The sequence below is a fragment of the Mandrillus leucophaeus genome, unplaced genomic scaffold (assembly GCF_000951045.1).
Source record: "Mandrillus leucophaeus isolate KB7577 unplaced genomic scaffold, Mleu.le_1.0 Scaffold124, whole genome shotgun sequence".
In the NCBI taxonomy this organism is placed as follows: Eukaryota; Metazoa; Chordata; class Mammalia; order Primates; family Cercopithecidae; genus Mandrillus; species Mandrillus leucophaeus.
In genome coordinates this window covers 2,540,053-2,558,216 of record NW_012100765.1, presented here as the reverse complement: position 1 = coordinate 2,558,216, position 18,164 = coordinate 2,540,053, and the positions used below count along the sequence as shown (strand labels likewise).

Sequence of the window (18,164 nt, the reverse complement as noted above, 5' to 3'; positions counted from 1 at the left end):
CGGTTTAAATGGCGCAGGCGCCGGACTCCCCTCGCGCCCTCCTCCTCTCCTCCCCCAGCCCTATCAAAGGACATGCGGGTTTATTCTCAGGAAGCCCCTGGGGCGTTCTCCCTCGACCCTTTCCCTCGCTGCCACCGCCCCCACCCCCTTTCCGGGATTCCTGCATCCCCCGCCGCCTGCGGGAAGCCAGCCTCGGAAGGGCCGCCCACCCTCGCCAGGTCGGAGTCACCGCCCGGCGCTGGGCCGAACTGAGAAGGCTCCAGGCGCAGCTTGACGCAGCTCTGCGAGAGCCCCCGCCCCTACCTGTGACCCCGGGAACTCCCCCAGCGGGGCATCCTGACGGGCAGGTGACAACTACAAAGTGCCACCTGTGGTCGAAGCTGGGACCGAGGCGAGGAACCCAGAGGAGCCCCGCTTGGACCGAGGAGCGGAGTTGGTCGGCGGCCCCCGGGGACCCCCAGCCAAGTTATAGGAAGTGAAATCGGACGTGGGCTCGGGAAGGAAGAGGTTAAGGCAGGAACCACCCCCAGCCTTTCCCTGGGTATCCGGTTTCCTCTGCCCTTTCTCCAAAAATCAATTCTCTGGGGCTGCAAGGCCGTAGCGGGTCAGGCTGGCGGGGCGGCCGCTGTCCGCGGTGCTGATTCCGTGGTCCTCGCAGCGCCGCGGGCTCCAGCCCTACGCCCGGCGTGCGCCCTGCTCTCCGCATGACGGCCATTTTATGGTCTCTCCGGCACCCGGAGGGATGGACAATGCAGATGGGGTTCCCTAGTTTTCTTTCTTTCTCTCGGGTGTGTGTGGGAGCAGAGGGCGGACCAAATGAGAGGGGCTCCGGGACGGAACGGAGCCCGCGCGCGTGCCAGCCGCCGCCGCCCCGGCCGCTGGACTTTAATGGCTACCTTGGCTTCCCTGAGCTGAGGCCAGCACGTTTGTCTGTGCTCATGCTCCTCTCCAGGTCACAATTTGCGCTGAAGTTTCTAGACCCGTCATTTGTGCCCATTACGAATTCTCTCACCCAGGAACTCCAAGAGAAACCTTCTAAGTGGACATTTAATCGGACAGCGTTTTTACTTCAAAGGTAGGATAGGAGGAAAAGATCCAAAAGGTGCTTTTAAGAATTCTAGAGCTCGAAACAAAACAAAACAAAAACAAGCAAACAAAAACATCTAAAACAACAAACATCTATACCCCCCACCCTCACCACCAGGTGTATCTGCATTGTTTTCTTGGCATGACTGCCCAAAACAATGATCAGGAACCTTCTCCTGAGTATGTAGTGTCCTGTCACAAAAAGGACATATCAGGACCAATTTGAATAGAAAAAAAAAAAAGGGTATTTCACTTTGGCTTGATTGAGCACCATGATTTACAGGTAACAAGTCTGGCAAGTACTGCCGAAGCCATCTATTTTTCAAAAACAGACAAAAGGTTAGTTGCAAAAAGACCACCCAATGCATTTTCATTCCGTCACTGAAAAAAACTTTAAAAACAGAATAAAATGGTATTGTTTCATTGAAACACACAGAAAATGCCATAGTCTGTCTCCATCACATTACTTGTGAAAATGCTGGCCCAAATGTATGTAGGTATTTAACTATGGTTTTGTTTTGGTTTTGCCTGTTTTCATTGTCCTTACAGCTTTACTTATTGTAAAGCTAACTAACTTAATTCATACTCATTGTAGCAGTTTCATTTTATACACGTAAGATGGTTTTGGGGTTTTGTTTTTTTAGGTGGAAGGAAGAAGGATGAGATTTGTTAAAATGTATTTATTCTACTCAGTGATTCTGGTCTACTCTTAGCAAACCACAATAACTCATTACTCCTTCCTTCACGGTGGGATTATTATACTGCTAAATGGGATGTGAGCCATCTAGTGTATTCATTAGAAGTGTGAATACTTATTTTATGAACCACTCTATTTAGGGAGTTGTGTTTTGGTCTTAGCATTTCTAGTATTGCTTGTTTTTTCTCTTTTACAAGTTTAATCTACAGGCAGAATTAAAACAAATTCAGTGGATATTCATGGTCTCATGAAAATACTGTTTAGATGAAAAGTCAACATACAGTCATATGATTAAGATTAACATTTTAAAAATACTTATGTTTAATTACAAATTAGTTCATGAAAATTGATCAATTCTAAAACTCTGGAAGTGTTTTTTTTTTAATAATTGGGAGGGTTTTAATTCAATGTTAATTTTATGGACAACTCGGAAAATTTTCATGGGTAGAACACATTCTAGCTTTCCCCAGAACATGTTTCTAACTCAATAAAAAATATTCTTCCCACACTAGGCCATGTGACCCAAATGACCAGTCAGAAGAATATTTCTTTCTCAAAACTTCCCTCATTTTAATGAATTAGATAATCTTTAATTAAATTTTTTCCAGTAGCATTTAAAATCTGCCTTACTTTTTTAACAACTTGTAAGAATGGTACTGGTAACTTGGGAAGTTTCAAAGATTTCAGTTGCTGTTGCCTCTGTTTTGAAGAATAAAGTCATTTTTAAAATAAAATTCCAAGCAATGTGATGATATGCAAAGCATTTCATTTCATTCCTGCTACATTTTAGGCAAAAGTTATAAGAAATTCAATGGGATTACTTAACATTGGAGAATCTAGCAGCAAGTAGCATGTTACTGGTCTCTCTTGAATATTTTAAATAGCTAAAACTTTAAGAAGAGATACTTAATTTTACTTAAAGCTCAATATGAAAGCAACCTGAAATTAGTTCTAAGTATCAATCTTGCCTTGTTTATGTAGTGAATTGTTAGAATATGGACGTATTTTCAGGATTTATAATAGCCTTGTCTTCTAAGGATTAGATTTCTTCAACTAAATTGTGTTTCTATATAATCAAGTAGAAAAAAACCCCTGTTTCATTATTCAGAGGACCTTAATGAGATTATCATCTCATTTGTATTAAATATTCAGCTACACCCACTGTTATTACCATCTTCTTTTTCAATAATAAATAGTGCTGTCCTGACTCATATCTATTTGGCTCTTATTTGGACACCAGTGATATTTGATACTCTTTGAGCACTGCAGTCCAGTAGCAAACAAGTAGACCCTACTTACAAACTCTGTGTTACTAATGTTTGTGCATTAATGTGAGCTATTTCAGGCCTGTGTAAATTGTCTCCCTGTATTTTCTGACATAATTTGCCCTATACCTCCCTGCTGATCAAATAAGATACACTCTTCATGTAGAGCAGAAAACCAAGGTATGGCAGCTAAAACTGTAAGTTACATTTACAAGCCTCAAAGAATACACCCAGAAACTGACTGAAAGATTAGAATATGCATAGATTGTGAAGCAGTCCTCCCTTCAAGGACCACAATTATGTATGTATAATCTTTTTTGGATTCAATGAGCCTAATATTCCCTCTGAATGAAATGTCAGCATAAGACATAAGATGAAAAATCAATTCTTCTGAATGGAATGCTTTTCATGAATTTTTTTTTTATTTTAGGCAAGAAATTCTTCAGCATGTCGATGTAATAAAAAATTTTTCTTTGACCAAGAATAGTGTTCGGATTGGACAACTGATGCACTATGATTATTCCAGCCATAAATATGTTTTCTCTATTAGCAATAACTTCCGGTCACTGCTTCCAGATGTGTCACCCATTATGAACAAGCATTATAATATTTGTGCTGTGGTTGGAAATAGTGGGATCCTGACAGGGAGCCAGTGTGGACAAGAAATAGATAAATCAGATTTTGTTTTCCGTTGCAATTTCGCCCCTACGGAGGCTTTCCAAAGAGATGTTGGAAGAAAAACCAACCTTACCACCTTCAACCCCAGCATCCTGGAAAAATATTACAACAATCTCTTGACTATTCAGGACCGTAACAACTTTTTCCTCAGTTTAAAAAAGCTTGATGGGGCCATTCTTTGGATCCCTGCATTTTTCTTCCACACTTCAGCAACTGTGACCAGGACATTAGTTGACTTTTTTGTTGAACACAGAGGTCAATTAAAAGTCCAACTGGCTTGGCCGGGAAATATAATGCAACATGTCAACAGGTGTGTATATTTTATTGCATTTTACTCATATTCCACCAGATGGCAAATCAATGTTGTAATCTCTTGGGGGTGGGAGCCATCCAATTCATTAGTTGTTGTGGTGAGTTTAGTAGTAGTTAGAAGAAACTCATACCTTTTGTAATGAGTGAATGAATTAATCATTCTAGCTAAGAAGTTCCATCTACCCACAGCTGGTAACCAAGTGTCAGATGGAAGGATTGGTGCTTCATCAGTCTCCTGTCTCTTCTCTGTCTTCTCCCTTAGTAGGGCTATGGAGCAGTCATGGAAATCACCACAAATCAAGAATTTTCTCTAAATAGATAACTATATTCCAAGAATGCCAATGGCTAAATTAGAGACAAATCAAGTGGTTTTTTTTTTTTTTTTAGAAACAATGAAGTTGATTTAAATTTATGTGTTTTGTAGATGTCCAAGGTTAGCAAAACACCTAGATAAATCATAAATTGCACAGTCTGCCTTTATAATCTGATATTTTAGGACAAAAACATGATAAAAGTATTCTATAAGCATATTGTTACCTCTTGGAATTTGATAGACAGATCAGTCAGAAATGCAATATTTTCATCTAGTCTGGTGATTTTCAATTCTGGTTGTATATATAATCACTTGAGAGCTTTAAAAATACTATTGTCTAGGCTCTGCCTCAAGAGATCCTAATATAATTTATCTGGTGGGCAGGGAGGTGGAGACCAGGTACTTGGTATTTTTTAACAACTCCCCTGATGATTCCAATATGCAGTCAGAATTGAGAACCACTAGTCCAGGGCATTTTATAAAACAAGATTAATTGTAGAGTTTTTTTTCTTTTAACTCATCTGGAGAAAATTATCTCAACTTCAGTTTCCCCTATGTAAGTAGCCTCAGTGTCCTAACATAGCCCTAGATATTACTATAAGTTGGGGTGGGTTCTGGGACACCTGGTAAGCAGAGAATTCTGAAGATCTTTGTTCCACAATAGATTTTCCCCATCCTGTAGCCTCCTAAGATGTAAGATCTGTTTAGTTGACCTCTCATAGGAGGAGGAATTACAGCCTAATAAACTGGTTTGTATCTCAGTGGTAGAGTGATGCCATAATTTATGGTCCAAACTGGAACTTTTTCTTTGAGAGAAAGAGGGTGCTATTAATAATTGCAACACAGATAACTGAAAAACTAGGACTGTCCTAGTTCCCCAGGATATATGGTCACCTTTTTAAGTGGTAATGTAGCCCAACTCCTAAGTTTAAAGATGAATCAATTAAGGTGCAAGGAGCAGAAGTTATTTACCCAAAGTCACTGCCCTAAATGAGCAAGACCAGAGTTAGAAGTCAGGTCTCCTGCCGACCTGTCCCATGGTCTTTTGATCTCCTCATTTTGCTCCCCTTTTGTTCAGTTTAAGTTTGACTACACCGAAAGGGTTGTCAGAGTCATTCTAGCTCCTTAGAAAGGAATATTAAAACCAAGATTGAATTTAAATTTCATCTGAAAGGGGAAAGGTTCACCTTTGAAATCTTCAAATAGTGAATAAGAAACTACATGTGCTTAGAAACTTCCAGAAACTATCCTGTGTGGCTGCCTGCCACAAAAGTGGAGTTAATCATAATGTTTCACAGCCACTCAGGCCTCAAAAAAATACATAGGTTCAATGAAAACTGGAAGGAAATACAGTCCGCAGAAACCTGACTAATGAACAGTTTCATTCTGCCTGTATCTCCACTGATACACCACAGAGAAGCCTCAAATATTTAGTGGTGTCAGCAGGAAGGTTTCTGAGTATTAATATTATTTAAATGTGGAAGGACTAATAACTATAACTTATTATTTACATTTAATGTATCTTACACACTTTCTGAATTTAAAAAATTTAGCATGCCAGATTGTGGCATGCTGAAGATGGGCTTGGGAATCCCTAGTTAGAAGACAAAGAAGCAAGGAATATAATTTTTTACAAGAGAGAAGAAAAATAAGCCTCCACAGTCTTTCTAAACCCCAAATGAAGGGTTTATTTCTAGGTTTGAGAAAGGAAGGGACAGAGGAGTTTCCCTTAGATTAAACGACCTCCTTTACCCTAACCAAGAGCCCTTTATGTAAAAAAAGCACAGTCATTCTTTTTGGTGGCCTTCTGTTGTGTCACCGCTGAGTCAGAGCCACACTACTCTTTAGAAAAACCCAGGGGCAGCTTCAAAGGCCAGCTTCAAAGGTGTGCAAACAGTATGATCCCAGGAAATCCCACGCTCAGAAGGGCCCAACACTTAGCTTAATACTTCACTCTTGCACTCGAAATTTTCAATACTTTTTGAACCAAGAGTCCAAATTTTTATTTCTTGCTGGATCTCACAAATTATGTAGCCAGTTGTTCCCAAAGGTTGTTTTTGGTTGCCCAAAAGATCATTTCAAAGCAAGCACTATTTAAGTTATATTAACAAATCCACTACCCAGCCCAGTCAGATTGACCTTGCTGATTGAAACCTTCATCGCTGACCTTTGAATCCACATGTACTTATTGTTCCACAGGTACTGGAAAAACAAACATTTGTCACCTAAACGGCTGAGCACAGGTATTCTTATGTACACCCTTGCATCAGCAATATGTGAAGAGATCCACTTGTATGGATTTTGGCCTTTTGGATTTGACCCCAACACAAGGGAAGATCTTCCATACCATTACTATGACAAAAAAGGAACCAAATTTACCACCAAGTGGCAGGAGTCCCACCAGCTGCCTGCTGAGTTTCAGCTGCTGTACCGAATGCATGGGGAAGGGCTCACCAAGCTGACTTTGTCACACTGTGCCTAAGAACTCCGAACGGAAAGTGCCAAATGGCTGTTTAAAAAGTGCCCCAAATCAAATCGAATAGTCTTCAGAATACAACCCTAGAGAATGTCTTATAAGGATTGTCTGCCATTTAAAAGGAAAGATGTCTTTTCTCTTTTGCACTGCTCTTTTAAGAGTTTTAGCAGATTTAGCAGGACAGATGCACTGAAGCCACATGGTTTAGACTTGATAGATAAAGGGAATGCTGCATTTGGAACTATGCTGCTAACGAAATGGTTTGAAGTATTTTCATGTTTGGATTTTAATAATAAACTGCCTCTCATTTTCATGAGGACTAGAGCTATAGTTTCTGCAGCTCTGCTCAGATAGTCCTCATAATCAGAGGCCTCGGGCCAACTGGGGCAGGATCTGTTTTGCTGGTGGGATCAGACTCTGAAAAATGGAAATGTAAAAAACTGGTTTGCATATCTCATCTTCTATCTATTTCCTTATCTCTGTCTCTGTCACCATCTCACTCCCTTTCTCTGCAACTAATCCCTGCCCTACCACCTTGCAGTTTAATAGTTTGCTAGGAATCCTATTGAATTCGCTTTGCTTGTATGTGTTGCACTTGTACTTGATGTGTTTAAGGTTCTGGGTAACTTTGATGCTTCATGTCAAAATGAGCAATCACGATGGACCCCCTTGTGATTCCTTTTTTTAAAAAAAAATGTCTCCGATGCAGTCCTCACCAGTCCATTCAGTCATTCTACAGCAGGATGGTTGGTCCCTCTGTGGTGAGTGGGATATAAGGCAGTGCATCTTTCATGATCACACAGAAAGCCTATGTTGTGGGTAGCATTGTGTCTCTTGACGTAGGCATTGTTATGGCAAATAATAGCACTGTGGCCACATCTGTAAGGCCATTCCAGCCTAAATTTAGTGCCTCCCATAATCCCAACCCATGCACTGGGCTGGGTGTGCTCTCAGAATATAGAGGCAATGAATTAGCTTAAGACCCTGGGACACATAAAGGAAAAGGAAGAAGAATATTTAGAAGTTGTTATGGAATTCTGTGTATCCCAAAGTGTGGTAACCGTGTTACCCATTCCAGCTGGGTTAAAGTGGAGGAGGAGCTTGGCCAGGCCAGGCTCCCAGGTGACTAGTGCTGAGGTGTGATCATTTTCCGTATCATTCTGTGCACCACCACCAATGCAGAACCATTTGTTCTCTTTGAGAACACTGTAGCACTGGATATTCCCTCTTTCCATTGAAGTCAGATCTATACAACTACAAATTAAGCACTTCAAAAGAAAAAGCCATTGTGCAGTGGCAAGAGTTGGAATCCAAGATTATGTAGACCTGCGATGAAGGAAGTAGCTGGCCATTGTCATTTTCTTTATTTCAGCCTTATGAGTAGAAATCAAATCATTCCCATCTCTGGCTTTTTACTGAGCATCACTTTGTTCTTCCAGTTCAGCCCAAAGTCTGGCCAAGTTGATGTTAAATTTTAATGAGTTTTTATCTTCTTTCCAAATGCCAGTCAAGCATATTTGTTATGCATTTGAGCGAGGTAGCTCATTCTTTTCCTGAAATCTCATCCAGATTGCTTGCAATACGACAAATAACTCTAAAAAATGTGCTGTAGTTCAGTGATCAGCTCATTGCCCCTCTTTAGGAAGGTATGATCATGCCTAAAATTAAACCAAATATGGTAAGGAAAGACACTATCCTTATGCTCATGTTCTGCCTGGTCCTAAACCTGCCTTATTATTCTTTTCAGAAAGCAATCTAATTAAAGCAGCTTGCATAGATCCAGATACTAACTAATGAAAGGAACACCAAGTTCAAATGTGTTACCAATTGTGACACACGTTACAATATATTTATTAGAGGAGACATTAAAAGCATTTTTTAATTCAGTGGTATAATTTGATGGGTATCACAACCACACTGTTTGTTCCCTGTCCCTTTGAAGAGGACTGTACTAACGTCCTCACACTGTGCTCTGTTGGGATCACTGAGAGATTGACAACTGACAGAAGTGTTTAGTTGGCTGTTCCTGAGCACTTAGTTCATTTGGTTATAGCTAAGTGATATTAATGCCAATATTACATGGGCCAGATTCTGACTCTGGAGTTTTAATCCCAATGTGCCCGTTAGTTTTCACTAAATATAAATGCATAGACACTATAAACCAAGAAGGGTAAAAGAGGAAAAGACCAGAATCTCTAAAAACCAGTTTATTGTTCTGTAGTAGACAATTTAAATTTTATCTCATCATAATGCCCAGGATTTTTATTTAAGTTCAGGGAGATTTTTAAAATCTCATTGCACTCTTGGCTCCATCTTAACCTTAGAGTGGGCGGACTTTCCCGTCCCTCACCACCGTGTTATCTATCATTTTAATGAAAACTCAAAATAGTGAGGAAATGAACTTCTCTTCAGAACCTGTGGGGTTTAGAGATCAGGCTCATCTCTGCTTATAAGGAGGACTTCCTGGAGATGATCCCAGTAGATCACCCTTCTCTTTTGAAGAACAGCAGCTTCTAGCTGATCATGCAAAATCTCTGTTTTTAAAGACTGTTTCAAAGATTAAATCTATACAACCACTTTTATGACCAAAAAAGTTGGTGTGTCCCAAGTGTCCTAATTAGAAAGGCAGCTGGCTTTCCTGCAGCTCCCAGGCTTGTGTAGTCAAGTGCAGTGAACTGGGCAGTAATCAGCTCAGGACCATTGGCTGTTTCCTCCTCATTCAGCTACAGACACATGCCCTGGCTTTTGCATTGACCTTGCTTTGTTGGTTCTAGACTAATTATATCCTTTTGTCAGAGCCTTTCCCTTTTTTAGGCTACTCACAACAGAGTCCACCTTCAGCTATTGGAATACATTTTACGGTAAAGCCCCCAAGTCTTTCTACCCATAACACCAACACAGAAAACCAGTTAAGTTGCAGAGGGGGGAAATAATCACAAACTTTTGGCAACCTGCTTAATGCTAGACCCTCTGTTTTCATCGGTTATTCTGAGTGTCATGTGCAGACGCAGATCCAAGGGAGACAGGGTTAAATGGTGGTGTAGAGAATTCCTTCCACACCCCAAAAAATCTTTCCAATATTTGATTATTAAAATGTCTATCATTCTTCCACCTTGTGTCTGTGTCTTAAGTGTCTGTGACTATTGTAAAAGTGCTGTATGGTTAGTAGTGTGTGCCTGGCAGTGCTGACTATGACTGCTGTGCCATCTTGTCTGTGACCTTGATGTCAGGAACCTGGCCATGGGGCTACCAGCAAGGATGTGCAAAGGAAGAACCGCTGCCCCTGCCCTCAGCCTCCTTATGCCCGAGCCACTATTTATCCATGAATGTGAATGCCAAGAGAAACCTAATTTGGTTGGGAAGCCAAGGAATGGGAGAACATTTCTTCTGATTTGAGTCAAGGCACTAATTATTAGACACTCTCAGACAGCAAAGCGGTATTGACCTGAGGTCAAAGGAAGCAGGGACAACACTGTAGAATGCTAGGACACTGGAAATTAAGAGGCCTTCAGCTTTGCCAGTCTTGATTCTTGACTTTACAAATGAGAAAACTGAGAAACAGAGAGGCTAGGTGATTTGCCCCAGATGACATAGTCAATTAGTGGAGAAATTATGATTCCTCCTCTAGTACTTCTTGGCTTTACCAGCATCAAATGAAGTTGGGCTCAGAGGGAAAGTGAGTTTTGGTCTGGGATCTGCAGGGCACATAAAATAAGTTAGAATGGCTATAAAAGAGGAAAAAAGGTTCTCCCCTCCCTCCCAAAAATTACTTCCCAACACAGAACAATAAAGGGAATGCTTATGTGGGTATGCAACTGTCCGCCAGTTATTACCTGCCTTCTCCCTGAGATGAAAGAAAACACCCTTGGTAAATCATGATTTGATAAATAACAATTCAGTTACTGGTGGTTCATGCTTGACAGCTGGAATCTTACCCAATAAGCTATTCATCTTAATAAAACCTTGTTTAGTAATGTATATGCATAATTTAGAAGTTGAAGGCTGAAAATTGTTGTGTACTTCTCCATATATATATATAACTTTCATCGGGGTCCCTTGAGTTAAGAAATGCCTTCTATTTTATAGGTAATCTCAACAGCAGACTTTGAAATATTGTGTTTGGTTCAATATGCTAAGAAGATATACAAATAATAATAATTTTGTGAGTCTTCATGTGCAAAATGACAAACTGAGCAATTTTCTGTATAATTCTGGATTCTTAAAACCTTTTTTCCCATAATTGTTTGAATGCACTAGGCACAAGTTTCTGCTTAAGCCTCTACTTCCCCCGGAATGTGTAGAACTGTCATTTTGCTTGCAAAGGGGCTATGTGTTTGTGGCTGGCAGCCCAGATGGAGCACCCTGGGTGTTGGGGATTGAGGGCACCTTGGCCAGCTGATTGACCTGTCTGGACTCTGTGGCCCAATTAATCAAGGTCACAGATCAGTTGGTACTAAGCATCAAAATGACTCATTATGCCCCTCTCACACTCCGATCGCTTTGCCACATAGATACATTTGAAATGGGAAACATTTTAGAATGTCATTATTGTATTATATATTGTCGTGTTATGCAGTATCTCTGAAAATTTATTTTTATTGTGATGACTTATGATTGAAGACGTGTATGAATAGATGTTCCTCAGTGAAGCCTATTCTCTTGTTGTTGATGACAGTGGCATCAGAGTGAAGAGCTGTTGCTGAGTAACTGACTTCAGTTTAAGGTTACCCTGGGGTTCTGGGGTTAGGACCCGGATTATGCAGCTGATTCCCCAGCAAACACAGCTGTATGAAATAAGCAACTCTTCAAAATACAATTCTTGCCACTCACTCTGGACCTTTGATTCATAATGTCCTGGGATAAGTCCAACTTACAAAGATTCCCAGGTGATTCATGTGGCCAGCATTTGGAAACCAATAATATATACATTGGGAGTCATATATACCATTTTGAACCAAGTAGCTAAAGCTTATCTGTCCTTGTGTGATTGGTTTCACATATTCCTTGAGGTTATCATGGTAAATGGCAATATAGACACAGTCTTAGTGACTCAACAATTCAGCTGTTTCAGCTTAATTGACCAGTTGCTAATTTATAAGCAAATAGTAACTGATCAATTTAGTCAGAATGGATGCAAGCCCAAAGACAAGGTGGAAAGCATAGCTTTAATATACAGTTTATCTCAAGGCCAGCTCTTCATATTTCCCTCTTTATATTTCAAACTAAGAGACAGATCTCAGGTCACTCATCTTTAGAACTGGTGAGAATGAGAAACAGGGAACTTAAATGATACATTCAGATTCAATTTGGAAGTCATTCCCAGAGCCTAAAATATTTATCTAAGGGGTCTGATTTATCAACCTCAAGTAGTATCCAGAACACGAAGGTATTCAGGCTAAAATGAAGCCAATCAAAAAAGGAAATTCATGAGGCTCCAGTTCTAAGACCAACCCAGTATAACAAGGGTGATCTGTTATTACTTGCAGCCTTGTACCACCTCTGTTGGATAATGTGCCACCATCCTAATGAAGCTTTGGCCAGACTTCTTTCTATAGCTGTGCACATAGAAAGGCTTTACACAACAGTGGTACCAAAGAGTTCCTTTGATTTTCCTTCTGTGTGATTCTCAGACAGTTTTAGCTCTTTGGTGTGCTGCCAAATGTTTAACAACTGGCTCTGGAAAACAGTGGAACCCAGATTTTTAGCACCTACCAATTTCCATGGTGTAAATACTCTCATCCCAGCCAATTTCAAGCTACTAACTTAATGTCAACCAGCTGAAAACACAACAATATGTTTTCAAGAGCCAGTATAAGTTGGCTCCAATACAGCTTGAGCCGGCTCCAGCACAGCACTGCCTGAACAATTTTTAAGTCAGTGAGTACCAAATAGGAGAGGCTAGCAGAGGCTTTGAAGGGACTTTCAAATGTCCGCTCCACCAAGGGGAGCATTTCCATGTTGGTTCGTTTTACTGATTTTTAGTAAAACAGCATATTATTGGGTCCTAAGGTGTTCAGATATTCCACGTGACTCTTAGGAATCTCTCAACAGACTCCCTGGTACCTTAGGAGATTACCAACTGTGGCTTTTCTAATTTCTAAGGGTGACCCTCCAGGAAAACATTCTTTAATTTAACTACCAGTTAAAATCATGTTTGTCTGATCTTTTTTAAAAACTCTATACCTATAGTCCATCACTTGTTTCCCCAACTTTGTCATTTTCCCTATCCACTTGCCCCTCATCCTTCTGACATAGTAAAAAAAAATTACAGGTACCCACAAAACAGTGCCTGCAAAGGAGCAGGTGAAGAACAAGGCACCCAGTAAGCTCACTTAGCCCCACATATCTGGAAAGGCTCTGAGGTTCCAAGGTCTCTACCCCACCAGTGGACACCCAGTAAACATCATGCGGAGAGTTTAAGTTGCACTCAGCTGGAGTTGATTTGCCCTCAGAAAAGTTTCCAATGGTCAAGAAATACCACTGGGTAGGAATATCTCTGAGCAACTTCATTGCTGACTGGGCAAACTTTGTAGGATAAGGTGTCATGTGATGCTTTGCAGTTAGCTAAGCTAATGTTAGGCTGGACCATGAAAAACAAAAATCAACTAACACGCATTTGGCCACTGCAGTCCCCTGGCATTGAGCAATAGAGCGACTGTGCTTTCTCACCACTAGTTGTAAGTGTACTTCCAACTGAGTATTTAGAAATCAGACACTGGGCGTGGTGGCTTACACCTGTAATCCCAGCACTTTGGGAGGCCGAGACGGGTGGATCACAAGGTCAGGAGATCGAGACCATCCTGGCTAACACGGTAAAACCCTGTCTCTACTAAAAATACAAAAAATTAGCCAGGCGTGGTGGCAGGCGCCTATAGTCTCAGCTCCTCAGGAGGCTGAGGCAGGGGAATGGCATGAACCCGGGAGGCAGAGCTTGCAGTGAGCTGTGATAGCGCCATTGCACTCCAGCCTGGGCGACAGAGCAAGACACCGCCTCAAAAAAAAAAAGAAAAAGAAAAAGAAATCAGATACCCTGGTAATCCACAGAACAAGTTTTGTTTACAAATTGGAAGTTTTTCTGGTAGAAGTCATTCTTATGTGGGCTTCATTAAATCTTTTGGAAGGTAATGTTCGGAAAAAATATGCCTGATTCCTAGGACACAGTGAGTGGTCATAAATTGCTATCTGCACGTAGTAAATCAAAATTAGATAATGAAGGACCAACTCTACTTTCCTTACTGTAATAAAATACCCTACAGGTTCTGTAAGGCATTTCTAAACTGTAAATGCTTGAAACGCAACTTGGACATTTTCTATACTATGTGTAAAATGCCAGGTTATACTTCTGTTTTCTTTCTTCCTAATGGTCATTGAAATGAGCTTGTTTCTCTACATTGAGCAAGCTACATTTTATTTTAAATGAGTCAGGCACACGTTCAAATGTTTGTCTTTATTCCCACGAAATTGCATGCAGCCTGAGCACAAGTATGCCTTCACCCTCTGGCTCTTTTCCTGACACCAAAGAGAAAAGTCCGCAGCTACAAGCAAAGGGACTTGTGTTTTATTATGAACAAATTCACAAGAAAACCATTACTTGAGGAATCAGCCACTCTCATAACATTTTCAGTCTTAGGGAAGAAAATTGTTAGGGAAGAAAAATTGGCAGACAGTGGGAGAGAGGTTTGGTCAACGTGCAAAAGTGGAATAAAGTCATTGAAGTACTTGCAAAAAGAAGAAGGAGATTTTCCTCTGAAATATGGAATCTAGACCATTTTTTAAGACTGAGAATAACTGTACCCCATGTTAGAAATGCTCTTTAGCCATATTTCAAGATCCAGATCTGAACCCATATTGTACAGAAAAGCACAAGAGCCCTTACAGCCAAGAGCCCTGGGAGGAGTTGATTGACGGGCTGAGATCCAGTCACCAAGCATCATTAGTTAGCAATGAAGTTCTCCCAGGACACCAAACAAATGTATTGAAACATCATAATACACTCTCATTTACTCACATGGGACAACCACCTAAGTCCATAGCAAAACTTTACAGATCTAGATGCTATCTCAAGTCAGGATTCCAGACCAACATCCTCCATGTGGAGATGAGACAATTGAGGTTCAGAAAGTTAGAGTGACTTATTTGCCCAGCTAGCTAACTGGAATTAGACTCTAGGTCTCCCAACCACTGATTCTGCTACTCCACACTGTGCTGCTTCCATTGGTTACATGGACATTGACAATTCATTGTGAAAGCATTAATTAGAAGTCAAGACAAAAGAAATGTTTGTGATATCTTCTCTTACTTAACATACTTTGGTTTCACCATTTCATTTTAGCATTTTAAAGTATAGTGTGTCAGTATAGAATGAAGAACAAAGCTCTTTAAGAGTAATGATGAAACCAAAAGGTAAAAAAGTAGAAGAATAGCAAATGTAAGTTATTAAATAAATGAGCAAGAAGTATGTGTCAGGGAAAATAAATGCTTCTTATATTGTTAATACCATGATTCCCTGCCCGCTTACCCCCTCACTCACACACTTGATGCATTTGTCTTAGAAAATGCCATTTTGAGATACTGGTATTGAAGACTTCCCTCTTTCCCAACTCTATCAGAAGTTCTCTTTCTCTTTGGAAGAAGCCAAGGGCCTTACGAATCAGACTGACCTCTCTTGTGACAGGCAGCCTCGCCTGCCCTTGGAAACAAGCTGCCAGACTGTGAGGGCCACAGAGACCCAAGAGAAGCCAGCACTGCTAGACTGAGGAACTTGTAAATATCTTCTGCCTTCTTGGTGAACAAGGACAGAGGCAATTGTGTGTATATTGTGACTGTAGTTTGTGAAGAAAATGCAACGGTTTGCTTTGACAGCTCCTCAGATGTACTTGTTAAGTGTGAATGTGCCTGCCTCATTGCCTTGTGTTCCAAACACAGTACTGAATGCGTTGTTTTTAAATAAACTGTTTTGTTGTGCTTTGGGAAACACTGGTGGTTGTTTGTCACATTCAGAAGACCTCCCCCCGCCACACACACACACATACATGTGCTAACACGTACTCACATTTCATCCAGTGAAGAGATTGAATGCTTCCTCCTGTTTTATATTCTCAGCGTTTTGAGGTCCTTTCCTTGGAAATTTGTAGGACCCCAGAAAGGTTGAGCTTGGCTGTCTACAGCCATGAACAAGCAGGAAATACTCAAAGTCCCCACACATAACTTTTCCATTGGTCCTTTAAATGCTAATCATGTGACAGGCCTTAACATTATTGATAATAATACATTACTCTTGAATGTTACTATTACATACATCATTTTATTTAATGAATAATCAGGTGAGGGAGAGATGCTGAGGGAGTTGTCCCTGCTGTGCAGTTAGTGACAAGTCAAAATGAGAACTCAGCCTGACTCCCAGTCCAGTGCTCCTTCCTCTGTACCTTTCACCCCACCAGGCTCTCTCTAGATCACCTCCTCACAGAAACTTCCCCAACTGCTACTGTCAGCCTCTATCCCTTTCCCTGTGCTGGTTTTCTTCATGCCACTTTTTAAATGATACTATTAATTTGTTTACTCAATGTTGATCTGTGTCATCCAATATATTATAAGCTCTACCTTCAACAAAGCAGGAAACATTGCCTGTCTATTCCCACTACACCCCCAATGCCTAGAACAGTGCTATGAGCTAAGTAGACTCTCAATTGATATTTATAGGATGGATAGATGGAAGAATGAATGGACAGATGGGGGAAGGAGAGATGGACAGATGGATAAATGGATGGACAGGTGCACCATGGAGTCTGTGTAACACTTCAACTCTTTCTCATCCTCCTCCCCATCTTTGTACCCACACCACAGACACCAAAAGTCTTAACTTTTCTCTGACTGTGCTGCCTCAGATAGCATTGTGAACAAAACTCAGTAAGCATTTATGGACTCAAGGAATGAACGAACAGTCCTAGGAATTATTTTTCTCAACATCTGTGCTCCAATGTCAAAAATGTCTCAGCATATCAATGCACAAAAACACATCCTGTTCTTGTTCCTGGTTGATTTCAATTTCCAGCAAAAGGAGAAACTCAAGTAGGGTAAAAAAATATGGCATGATTGAAAGCATTCCACCTTCAGTAGACAATGGTTGCATCTGAGAGGTCCTGTGGGTCTTTAATTCAAACATAAAATCCTTACTGTTCGCTGCATATAATACTGGACAAGATATGAACAGGATACAAAATTAGCAAAATCACAGTGATTATCCTAAGGAACTTAAAAAATCTTCTTGGAGAAATGGTGCAACATACTACAGGAGTAAGGATATCTTATAAAGAGAAAGAGAGAGACAGAAAGAAAAAGATGACCCCATAAATTTGAGTGAAGACAACAAAAATTTTAGAGGTCAAATGTAATGCTCAGGGCTTATATCTTCTGAAAACTATTTGCCTGGCTGATGATCCCTGGCAAACACACACACACACACACACACACACACACACACACACACACATGCATGCACACACATACACAAATGGTAAGTTCTGAAACAAAACACTTCACAAACTTCAGCAAAACATGAAATTGACACCAAGTATATTGCAGGCTCTCTGCCTGGAGCTGATTAGTACAAATTACATTTTTAAAGTAGAAATGTTTTTTTCTAAGAAAATACATTACCATAGCTTGATCAAGACAAGAAAGAATTTTTTTAGAAGAGATACAAAGAGAGAGAACCCCCCTTCATAGAAAATCCAACCTAGCCCAAGGCCCCCAGGCCAGTAAAGATGCTGGCCTTCTGATTCCATCTAAGCAAGAGTGTGAGTTCCCCCTCGGACTAGGTTCCCATGCAGGTTGAGGATCCAGGGCTGGCTGGTATCAGCTTCAGCTCCAGAATCATTCCCCGTTTTGAGTGTGCAATTCTTGGTAAGTGAGGTTGGCTCAAGGAATATGATGCTCTGAACATTAACTCATACTGCTCAGAATGGCAGCGCTGATCAGGAACTTAAGAGATTCAGTCAATTCAATGCTATCATTTCCAGATGAAGAAACTGAGGCTTGGGAAGAGAAAGTGACTTATTTAGATATGCTCTCCTAGTGAGCAACAGTTTAAGTACCTTATCAGTTTTTATAAAAAGACAAAGAAAGTTCTTTTTTATATCAACTATAAATTCTCAACTCAAAAGTATTCAAAATGACAGTCTGCTCATTTCATTTAAATTAACTTATTTTTATTATTACTAAACTATTCATCAAAAAAATTAGAAAATAAAGATAAGCAAAAGACCTAAGCCTTTCATCTGTTTTTTTCTGAGTGTGTGTTTGTTCTGTACAATACATACTATTGTGTTTTCTAGTTTT

At 40.5% G+C, this 18,164-nt stretch overlaps 1 protein-coding gene across 1 annotated transcript in view; it reads left to right on the top strand.

Annotated features, from left to right (window-relative positions):
• The window catches only part of ST8SIA3 (ST8 alpha-N-acetyl-neuraminide alpha-2,8-sialyltransferase 3), a 14,467-nt gene extending 6,986 nt beyond the window's left edge, over window positions 1-7,481 (top strand). The window contains exons 2-4 of the mRNA XM_011971715.1: window positions 953-1,075; window positions 3,479-4,036; window positions 6,551-7,481. Of these exons, the coding sequence (XP_011827105.1) occupies window positions 953-1,075; window positions 3,479-4,036; window positions 6,551-6,833 (964 nt within the window). The 3' untranslated portion in view covers window positions 6,834-7,481. The remainder of the gene's footprint in view (window positions 1-952; window positions 1,076-3,478; window positions 4,037-6,550) is intronic.
• The last annotated feature ends 10,683 nt before the right edge of the window (window positions 7,482-18,164 follow it).